This window comes from Acipenser ruthenus, chromosome 16, assembly GCF_902713425.1.
Source record: "Acipenser ruthenus chromosome 16, fAciRut3.2 maternal haplotype, whole genome shotgun sequence".
Classification (NCBI taxonomy): Eukaryota; Metazoa; Chordata; class Actinopteri; order Acipenseriformes; family Acipenseridae; genus Acipenser; species Acipenser ruthenus.
In genome coordinates this window covers 17,429,733-17,441,029 of record NC_081204.1, presented here as the reverse complement: position 1 = coordinate 17,441,029, position 11,297 = coordinate 17,429,733, and the positions used below count along the sequence as shown (strand labels likewise).

Genomic DNA, 11,297 nt, shown 5'->3' with positions numbered 1-11,297 from the left:
TGGAAAAGTAAAAAAGGTAAGGTGACCATATTTTGTAAACAAAATCCGGGGACAGTCAGTTTTGGGAGCACAGCAAAGTAGCCAAGACTGACATGTATGTTGCAGAGTGTATCATGAGCAGGTTCTATTTTAACAGTTGCACGTATTCGTTACAAACAGAAAACAAATATGCAGACAATCTACTGAAACAGACACACACTGCGCAATAATTAAGCAGATTTTTTTTTAATTATCCCAAACTAAACAAAACAGGCAATATGCAAAAGTCTACTTCTTCTGTTGCTTTCAAGCCAAAACTAAGTAGACAGGGTTACACATGGACATACTGGGAACTTGATATAGCTAACCAGGACTAAAGTCTAATTTTACTGACATACTACTGTACAGTATGCTGTTATGGGTTTTCATGTTATGTCAATTTAGATTATAGAAAAAAAAATCATTTTTTTTTTCTAAAGACAAATCATTGTATTTTGACACACTTACATACGCACCAAGCACACAAGAGCACGTATTAAAGCCCATAACCCAGGCGTTTATAAAAAAATGAGACGAGCCAAAAATAGGATATTAAACCTAAATATTGTACTAATTACAATAAAGGTTATAATGTACTGTGACAAACAGCGAATGAATCTGAATCAACAATCTCCCTCTCGACCTGTGACAGCACTGTACAGCAAAAACTGCGTGCCCCGTACTGAATGTTTCGGCAGTTTATTCCGGGGGCAGTCGGAAGCCGGCCATTCAGGAATGGGATGGCGTCACGGTACCAGTTTCATTCAACAAAGTTTCATTCATGAATTGGAGGAGACGTGATTGAACTAGCTATCGGAGGGGGCAATGCTGAGGGTACTTTAAGGGGACGTGACGCCATAACCGGTTCCTTTGTTGTGGTTGATGGGAGGAAACGAGAACTGTTTGGAGCGAGAGGTAAGTGTTTTGTGTTTGTTTTGCAACCGTGTGTCTTTTGTCATTGCCAGAATAATTAAGCACGGATCTGGGATCTGGGAGCTGCAGCCCGGGCCAGCGATTCACCCGGACTTCACCTCACCTGCACTTAACCAAGTATCACTGTTTCTAGCACCGCACCTGCACTAAGAGCACGCACTGTCCGGAGAGGTGTTTGTGGGTTTTGTGATTATTATTTCGGGACTGCAACCCCTTGTTTTGACGCTGGCAATACCCATTGCTGGGTAGAGCCAGCTTTATTATTTAATATTTGGTCAAGAAATAAAAAGGAACTTGAACCGTGAACTTTGTGTTTGTCCTTGTCTGGAGCACCTGCATCACCCTTTCACTACACACTGCAGCCCACACGTTCACATGTACTTACTCCCTCTCCATTCTCGTATAATCCTCATGCAGCTGTTTTTTTTCTTGTCATGCGATGCAGTTATCTAAACAAGCACTTTTTTAAGGTGTTTAGTTTTTTTTCAGTCCAAAAATGTCCAATTCAGAACGCACAAACGATTGGACACAAGAACAACCTCTTAGGGGGGCGTTTGTAAACTCAGTCTGAGATTGTCAGAGTGCACTCTGGCCGTTCGTAAACTCTCGGAGTGCTCTTTGGTGTCGTTCGGAAAACTCCGAGGAGAATCCTGTTGAAGCGCTCCGAGCACACTAGCAGCTCCAGCTTTGGAGCTGGATTGTCAGAGCGTTCAATTTCAAATGCGTGAAGGGCTTGCTGTGATGGATGCGGGTATGAAGATGCCATGGATACGATTTTACAACACGCACCAACATGCACTGTAGTGCACATACAGGTTAAGAAACACATGTAAAATGCATACAGTGCGATAAATCAATACATTATTTTATAATAGTGATCAATTACTCCACTTTGATACATTATAACTGCAGATTGCAGGTCTTGTTAAATAAATTGATATAAAATAGACGCCGACTTCTCTGGGGCTGCTGGTATGAAACATCGTAAATCAATGCTATTGTTCTAGCCAGTGACCAATGGCCATACTAGTTTTATTTTTTTTTTAAACACAATCCCCGATTAATCCATCTATTTGTAACGTTATAGAACACAGTATTGAATAAAGCAATGTATTAGCTAACGAATTAGGGTTTCTAACATGAAAAATAATAAATCAAAGTAGAAGCAATATATATAAATATATATAAAATATTTTAAAACTAGTCCTGCACAAGGCCCTTTCACGCAATGATTTGAACTATCGCATTTCATGTTTTACCACATCAAAAAACTGAAAAAAGGCATAGCAATTATATGTATTTTAAAAATTTTAAAATAACCCTAAAGTTGCACAATATCACAGTAAGAATTATTCTATTAAGATCTATAATTTGCTCAAAACAACGTGGTGCAGCAGTTTGCTTGGTTTAGACTACAATATGCATGAGCAGCAGGCAATTTCAGGAAGGACTTGGGTGATATAAAGTAGCTGACAGGTCAGACAAATGCATTAATCTAATTAATAGTGATATGTACAGTAAGTGTCAAATAGGGGTGTCTCTAAGTTGAATCGTGTAAAAATATGAAGTCATTTTTTCGTAAGACTGCTCAGACTGAGGCCAGCAGCAAGCTTCTACGTTCTGTAGATAGGAAAAAACTGCTCCCCGGGACTCCTTATTTCCCATATCTTTTTGCGTGAGCGAGGATGGAAGAAGCTGCTGAGTTTACCATCTCACTCTTATAGTATCTCTGCTCTCTCTCACCTTGCGCTCTCCATCGCTGTTTGCATTGTCCCCCTAACAAGACAGTTCCAACCTGGCAGTTCTGGTAACTATCGACTAAATTCCATTTATTAAATTCTTTGTTTTTTATTTATATAGCTGTCCGATGGGCTCAGGAAAAAAAAAAAAAAACTGCCGCTATCACACTCAGTTTCTATGGCCAGTAAAAATAAAGTGTTGACTGAACTCTTAGCCTTTGCAAAAAGTACAGGCAATTCCCCAAGCCTGGCTTGACAGGGGGGTTACACAGCTAAGAGAAGTCACTCCCCCTCGCTGACTTTGGGCAATACATTTCTCAACCCTGACTGACCTGTATCTGACTTCTGAAATGTTTCCCTGCAGGATTCAGAGCCCTGCGCAGAGGGAGCAGGTGCTGGTGGAGGTGGGGAAGATGATTGGCTCGTACCCTTTCAAATTCCAGGGCGCCCGCATCCTGTCTGGGGTGGAGGAAGGGGCATACGGCTGGATCACCATCAACTACCTGCTCAGCTCCTTCATCAAGGTAAGGCAGTGATCTGACTGCCTGGGTGGCACTGGGAGGGAGGCAGTGAGGTTCAGTGATTAAAGCTAAGGTTCGGGAGGGAGGCAGTAGCAGGAAGGCAGAGGTGCCTGTCCCCCAGCCCTGCAGTTTGTTTTCTCTGTGTTGCAGTACTCCTACGAAGGGAAGAGGCTGCACCCCAAGAATGGAAAGATCCTGGGTGCCCTGGACATGGGAGGTGCCTCCACACAGATCACCTTCACCCCTGAAGGACGGATTGCAGACAAACAGACCGAGGCCAGCTTCCGTCTCTATGGATACATAAGAACATAAGAAAGTTTACAAACGAGAGGAGGCCATTCGGCCCATCTTGCTCGTTTGGTTGTTAGTAGCTTATTGATCCCAGAATCTCATCAAGCAGCTTCTTGAAGGATCCCAGGGTGTCAGCTTCAACAACATTACTGGGGAGTTGGTTCCAGACCCTCACAATTCTCTGTGTAAAAAAAGTGCCTCCTATTTTCTGTTCTGAATGCACCTTTATCTAATCTCCATTTGTGACCCCTGGTCCTTGTTTATTTTTTCAAGTCAAAAAAGTACCTTGGGCCGACATTGTCTATAACTTTTTTTTAGGATTTTGAATGCTTGAATCAAATCACCACGTAGTCTTCTTTGTTCAAGACTGAACAGATTCAATTCTTTTAGCCTGTCTGCATACGACATGCCTTTTAAACCCGGGATAATTCTGGTTGCTCTTCTTTGCACTCTTTCCAGAGCAGCAATATCCTTTTTGTAACGAGGTGACCAGAACGGAACACAATATTCTAGGTGAGGTCTTACTAATGCATTGTTTTAACATTACTTTCCTTGATTCAACACTTCTCACAATATATCCGAGCATCTTGTTGGCCTTTTTTTATAGCTTCCCCACATTGTTTAGATGAAGACATTTCTGAGTCAACATAAACTCCTAGGTATTTCATAGATTCCTTCAATTTCAGTACCTCCCATATAATATTCATAATGCACATTTTTATTGCCTGCGTGCAATACTTTATACTTTTCTCTATTAAATGTCATTTGCCATGTGTCTGCCCAGTTCTGAATGCTGTCTAGATCATTTTGAATGACCTTTGCTGCTGCAACAGTGTTTGCCACTCCTCCTATTTGTGTCGTCTGCAAATTTAACAAGTTTGCTTACTATACCAGAATCTAAATCATTAATGTAGATTAGGAAAAGCAGAGGACCAAATACTGATCCCTGTGGTACACCACTGGTTACCTCGCTCCATTTTGAGGTTTCTCCTCTAATCAGTACTTTCTGTTTTCTACATGTTAACCAGTCCCTAATCCATGTGCATGCATGTCCTTGAAGCCCTACTGCGTTCAGTTTGAGAATTAATCTTTTACCCGGGACTTTGTCAAAATCTAAATAAACCATGTCACAATGCTTTGCAATTATCCATCGTCGATGTTGCATCCTCAAAAAAATCAAGCAGGTTAGTTAGACACAACCTCCCTTTCCTAAAACCATGCTTACTGTCTCCCAGGATATTGTAACCATATAGGTAATTTTCCATTTTGGATCTTATTATAGTTTCCATAAGTTTACATATAATAGAAGTCAGGCTTATTGGTCTGTAGTTACCTGGTTCAATTTTGTCTCCTTTTTTGTGGATCGGTATTACGTTTGCAATTTTCCAGTCTGTCGGTACAACCCCCGTGTCAAGAGACTGTTGCATGATCTTGGTTAGCGGTTTGTTATTAACTTCTTTCATTTCTTTGAGTACTATTGGGAGGATACGAACACACGGCGTACACACACAGCTTCCTGTCCTACGGGAAAATGCAGTTCAGGAACTCTGTCCTTGCCAAGCTTGTGAAGGTAACTCAGGTCAATCCAGCTAGTCCTGCTCTTCTTGGGAGAATCAGTTCCTCAAGGAGCTCCTCTTACAGTGTTTGTTGGACTTCTCTAAAGGAAGCTGCTTCCCAGCACAGTGTGAATGTAATCATAGAATTACGTTGGGCAGCGGAGTATTTTAATTCAGGGACATTAAAGTTTTTTCTTTCACCAGGAAAACAACATAGCCAAGCCAATGGTCCACCCCTACTTCCCCACTGGCTTAATACCACGCTGGGAGAGATCTTTCATTCCCCCTGCCCCACTAAGCCAGAGCCCTACCTCCCTGACAGTAGAGTGACGTTCACGGGCAATGGAAGCCCCGCGCAGTGCGAGTCGCTCATCAAAACCCTCTTCAACTGTTCCGCCTGCGCCGGGAAGCCAGAGTGCTCATTCGATGGGGTCTGTCAACCTTCAGTGCGTGGCAACTTCTTTGTAATTCTCTGGCATCCCTGGGCTGCTGTTTTTACAGCTTTCATACCAGTTAGTCTCCTGACAATGACTTTGTTTGATGTGCAATTTAGATAGCAAAATAACAAGGTGGGGGCACGTCCCCAAGAGGTGACTCGGATATGAATTGTTGTTATTGTTGTTTCTCTTCAGGCCTTCTCTGCGTTTTTCTACACGTTTGACTTTCTTAAGCTGGCTCCACGGTCCTCTCTGGATGTTACGAAGAAAACCACTGAAGAATTCTGCAAGAGAGACTGGAGCAGCGTGCGTATCGGGGGTGGGGCAGGGCGGGGCAGGGACTCACTGCAGAATCACACTTCAGAAATAATCCAAACCTCAGCATCAAGGCTATTGCATGGCTGAAGGATAGAGTTCTTATATACAGTTGGATATCTGTTCCATAAAACCTTTAGCTGGTAAAACATTTGCAAGCTGTTCTTCTGGTTATCGTCCAGCTGAGTTGTTTGATCCATAACCACCCTGTGCTGAAAGTGCTGCATCTGTGTTTTTGCTGCAGCTGAAGACAGACTTTCCCACAGAGAGGGAGAATAATCTGAGAGAGTACTGCGCCACCAGCTATTACATCACCACTCTACTGGCTGATGCCTACAAGTTTGACAACCAATCATGGAACAAGATCGTCTTTGAGAAGAAGGTGAGGGTGAGGGTGAGGGAGTTTCAGTCCGTGCAGCGATCAAACCTCGCGCCAACAAACTAATAAACTGCAAGCGAAACAGCAGCAGCTTTTCTTCTTCAGACTTGAACCAGCTGAAGATCGTTCTAATGTTATCTTACTCTCTTTTGTTGCGTCTCCTTCCGCAGGGCTGCAGAATAACTGGTGCTACGTGTTCCCCTCATTTACTCGAGCCCTCCTCTCTTTCAGGCCGATGACCCCGATATCGGCTGGATGCTGGGCTACACGCTGAACTTGACCAACCTAATCCCCACTGAGACCCCTGCGAGCTGAAAGGTCATGGCTACAGCGTGCGGGCCACCTCGGTCTTCTTCATCGTACTGGTCATTGCGCTGAGCCTGCTGGCCCTGGTAGTGCAGTGCTACACTCAATGCCGCCGCAGCTTCAGCTCACACCAGTCAGCAACTGAGTCACCAAAAAGGGGACAGTGAAGAAGAGGAGGAGGAGGGGGACGAGGTCTGGTTAATATAGAGGCCAAGTATGGATTTGTCCCCATCCTGGTTTTTGATGCTGAAATGACAGCAATGGTACGGGTACTTCAGCAAAAAAATGATTTTACTGTATTTTAGTGGAGCTCTGTGCATGGCACAACATTTTATAAACTATCCTGTATCATTCGAAACTTAAGGATCTGAAATCTAAATACTCCATTTCTGTCTTCAATTGTACAGTGTATGATTACATTTTTTATATAAATATATATTGTAGTATATTTGGATTTCTTGTTTTTGGTATGTTTCTGTTGTATAGTGTTATATTTATACCGGTTCAGAAGTCTCTATTGGTATTTCTGTTTATTGCATATATATAATACTGTAGAAGTGTTCTCTTAGGGGAAATAGATGCACAACTATATTACTCTAAAAATGAATAATATTGATTTCTAGTCTTTAACTGTAGTTTCGGTGTTTTCTCTTCAGATGTAAATGAGGAAAGGTTGACACTTTTGCAATAAAAGGCTTTCCTGTGATGCATGTGATGTGACATGTTTCTATCATGAAACCATCCCCCTGCAGAATAGCCCCTTTAGTTTGCATGGGTTTTTCTCTTAAGCAATAGCATGTCTGTCTGAGTGCTCATTTAACAATGCTCTGCTGTCACCTGCTGATCCTTGAAAGAAGCCTAAAACTCGTGGTGAAAACGAGGATGCTTTTCATATCCTGCCATGTTCACACTGTGCCTTTCCAATGATTCACCCTCTTTGATATCCTGCTTTACCATTCTTATCAGTGTGTTACCATGCTAACCAATTCCTTTCTCTGCCATGCACTGCACTACACATTGCACACTTTAACTCCAGGGTGTTATTATAATAATAATAATAATCTTTATTAATAAAGACAAATGATCACAAAGCACTTAACAAAAGTATGGAAACAGATCAAATAGCATCTAATATACCCAAACTGTTAAAAGCTCTGGTATTTCATCTTTCAAGTTTATTCACAATTTTCTTTTTTTTAAAGTCAGTTTTGTGTCATTCTTCCTCACATTTGGAAACTCTGTAATATAAATCTGTCTTTATAACAACAAACAAACTATCCAAAACACAGTAGAATGACAGAAAATAAAATTATAAAAACAATAGAGAAGTTAAACAGTAGTTCCTCTACATGGATTCCCACCATACCTTCCTGAAATATAATGCAGTACTTAAACAAAAACAAACCAAAAATAAAAAACCCAAACAACCTGTTAAAAGTAATAACATATAAGAACATACATAAGAAGGTTTACAAACCGAACCAGGTAACTACAGACCAATAAGCCAGACTTCTATCATATGTAAACTTATGGAAACTATAATAAGATCCAAAATGGAAAATTTGACCTTGGCTGCTGCAACAGTATTTGCCACTCCTCCTATTTTTGTGTCGTCTGCAAATTTAACAAGTTTGCTTACTATACCAGAATCTAAATCATTAATGTAGATTAGGAATAGCAGAGGACCTAGTACTGATCCCTGTGGTACACCACTGGTTACCTCGCTCCATTTTGAGGTTTCTCCTCTAATCAATACTTTCTGTTTTCTACATGTTAACCACTCCCTAATCCATGTGCATGCATTTCCTTGAATCCCTACTGCGTTCAGTTTGAGAATTAATCTTTTATGCAGTACTTTGTCAAAAGCTTTCTGGAAATCTAAATAAACCATGTCTTATGCTTTGCAATTATCCATTGTCGATGTTGCATCCACAAAATAATCAAGCAGGTTAGTTAGACACGATCTCCCTTTCCTAAAACCACGTTGACTGTCTCCCAGGATATTGTTACCATATAAGTAATTTTCCATTTTGGATCTTATTATAGTTTCCATAAGTTCACATATAATAGAGGTCAGGCTTATTGGTATGTAGTTACCTGGTTCGGTTTTGTCTTCCCTTTTTGTGGATCAGTATTACGTTTGCTACTTTCCAGTCTGTCGGTACAACGCCTGTGTCAAGAGATTGTTGCATGATCTTTTTTAGCGGTTTGTAAATAACTTCTTTCATTTCTTTGAGTACTATTGGGAGGATCTCATCCGGCCCAAGGGATTTGTTTATTTTAATTGCTGCTTAAAAGAAACATTTTAAGCAGCTGTGTTATTATATGTTCTATAATATATGTTATATTATATGTTATATAATATAACAAAAATAACTGGACTGCGGATAAACTCTCGTCAGGAGGGAGCTATACTTTGTGGTGGCAAAATAAGTTGAGGAGTTAAGGAAGTTAATAAATCCACCCCATATCTCTTCAAAGAGCCAGTTCCTTTTGCAAATCCTACAGTATTTTTTTTCACAAAGGACAGATGACTAAATATTCCCAAACCACATAGATATATTTGGGGAGTTATCATTTTTCCAACAAAGGGCAATATATTTATCAGCTGTTATTAGTGCCATCTTAATAAATCAAACATCCCCAATGCCCATATTTGTCACTAAAGACATATCGCCAAGACATATCAGGTGGTACAATGATGTTTGTTATCTGAGAAACTGTTTGAAATATTGTTCTGGATTGTAATATATCCTGCGGATCAGACTGAATTGCAATAATCAATGATGCCTTTCTTTCTTAACAATCTCTCACGACTGATGCAGCTGTCTTCCATTTCATTAATTCTGCTTTCAGCCTCTTCTACTATTTGAAGGCTGGTGTTCACATCTTTACAGAGTTTTCTGAATTCAGCCAAAACTGTCCCCATTTCACTCGCCTCCTTGTTTGGCATGGAATACCATTCTCTCTTGTTTTGTTCTCCAAGCTTTTTTGGTTTTAACTTTTTTATTTTTAAATTTGGAATTGGCAATTATTTTTACCTATTTTCTCCCAATTTGGAATATCCAATTGTTTTTAAGACCTTGTCTCAGTGCTGCAGCTCCCGTATTGACTTGGGAGAGATGAAGGCAAGCATGCGTGTCCTCTGAAGCGCGTGCTGTCAGTGAGTCCTCCTAATTTTTTGCCAAGTTGTTCATTGTTACAAGTGAAGTAGAGCAATTCATCGATCTATGGTTTGATTGAATTCAGAAGGGGTGAAAGGTCAGCTGGGATCCCATGCCATTCAGGAAGGAAGGCAGCTTCATACTTGAATAATTTCAGGAATGGTGATTCAGGGAGTGTGAAGTTGGAGAGATAAACCGTCTCCACACCAACAAGGTACCCAGCCCAGTAGCCAAATGTCCCAATAGTCATGATGGTGTGATTGCAGTGAGCAAGAATAGCAAAGTCCTTTGCTGGGTTTGATTCATTTCCATCACCAGAGAAACACACATCTCCTTTAGAAGCATCAATGTTCTCTTTGCACCACTCCATGCCATTGCTGGTTACCACAAACACAGGTTCTTGATACTTGTTCCTGAAATAAGACATGGCTTTATCAATGTAGGCCTTATCTGCTACCACTCCCTTCCATGCATCTCTCATAACATGCACATAGTCCCCCCTTCACACATGGACTCCAATGAAGGTGACATTTTCCCGACTCCCTTTAATACCTTCCAGGTACCGGTTGGCCTCGTCTTTGAGGAAATCATAGAAGGTGAATTCCCTAAGGATGTCTTCTTTAATATGATGGTAGAAGGTCCTGTTAGCTTCACATAATCCCCAGGAATGTTGTAATACTCATTGGACATCCAGTCATGGAGCCAGTAATGTTTCCATTGTATGTTTGTGTTAATTTTACTATGAAGCACAGGTAAAGTGATCTTGAAGATTGGTGCTAAGTACTCATGCATCTCTGGAAGTATGTATGCTTGGTGATTGTTTTGCTTAGCCAAGGCATACAGAGTTGCATACTCACCCATTTGATTGCCAAGACGGCCAATTGAGTTTACAGTCCATATCCCTTGATCCTTTCTAATAGTGGTCATTGTTGATTTGGAACTTGATTTTAATTGATCCATCTTCAGGATTTGCTGTTTATTAAATATTTCAATGACTCCATATAAGAAGGACATTATGAAGATACATAGTAGAAACAGTAAGAAAATACATGGTTTCCAAGTCATTGGCTTTTCAAGTTTCATTTGTTTTCTTTGGTATCCTAAAAAGAGTAAAAGAAAATGTATGTAAGTGTTTTTGATAAAGAAAACCACCACCCACTTTCCTGTAAATATGCATGTGTGTGTGTTTAGCAGGGATGGGGTTAATCTCCAGCTCTATCCCTGATTGAATGCCCAGCTGCATCCTATTAAAGGGAGGTTTGTTTGGTGTGTAGTAGAGGGATACAGGAGTAGCAGGCTGTGGTGATGGTATGTTGTTTGCATTTGATTGTTTGAACCTTTTTGTTTTGTATTTTGTTTTGAAAGCTTAATTTTGTTAGTGAATACATATGTGTACGATGTTTCTTTGACAACAGTAGAGAAGCTGGAAGCTTTAATCAGTTCATACATCAGGAGATGGTTGGGAGTTCCACGCTGCCTCAGCAGAGTGGGACTTTATGGTAAAGGAATACTGCAACTAACAACTACTGCAACTAAAGGAATACTGCAACTAAATGACATTAGTAGAGTCACGTGACAAATGCGTAAGGGAGGCAGCACCTGTATTGAAAACTGGAAGAAAGTGGGCTGCAAAGAAAA

At 40.7% G+C, this 11,297-nt stretch overlaps 1 protein-coding gene and 1 pseudogene across 2 annotated transcripts; one reads left to right on the top strand and one right to left on the bottom strand.

Moving 5' to 3' along the window:
* The first annotated feature begins 725 nt into the window (after positions 1-725).
* On the top strand, positions 726-7,201 carry LOC131697756 (ectonucleoside triphosphate diphosphohydrolase 8-like). Of its 2 annotated transcripts, none has more exons than XM_058988961.1 (6): positions 726-933; positions 3,055-3,214; positions 3,362-3,487; positions 5,691-5,801; positions 6,055-6,192; positions 6,360-6,493. In XM_058988961.1, exons 2-6 carry the CDS (start codon positions 3,104-3,106, stop codon positions 6,426-6,428), a joined length of 555 nt encoding a protein of 184 aa, XP_058844944.1. In that variant the 5' UTR covers positions 726-933; positions 3,055-3,103; the 3' UTR covers positions 6,429-6,493. The 2 variants fall into 2 exon arrangements, with proteins under 2 accessions (XP_058844944.1, XP_058844943.1); XM_058988960.1 differs by having other exon boundaries at positions 729-933; positions 6,421-7,201.
* Positions 7,202-9,684: 2,483 nt separating this feature from the next.
* LOC131697754 (galactoside alpha-(1,2)-fucosyltransferase 2-like) lies at positions 9,685-11,029 on the bottom strand (annotated as a pseudogene).
* Between the last annotated feature and the right edge of the window lie 268 nt (positions 11,030-11,297).

What these genes read in the sequence shown, in the direction of transcription:
- LOC131697756 (XM_058988960.1), top strand. Translation starts at nt 3,104, where the DNA reads ATGATTGGCTCGTACCCTTTCAAATTCCAGGGCGCCCGCATCCTGTCT. An exon ending in TGCTCAGCTCCTTCATCAAG is followed by an intron (nt 3,215 to 3,361) that starts GTAAGGCAGTGA and finishes TCTGTGTTGCAG; the next exon opens with TACTCCTACGAAGGGAAGAG. An exon ending in AGATCGTCTTTGAGAAGAAG is followed by an intron (nt 6,193 to 6,420) that starts GTGAGGGTGAGG and finishes CCTCTCTTTCAG; the next exon opens with GCCGATGACCCCGATATCGG.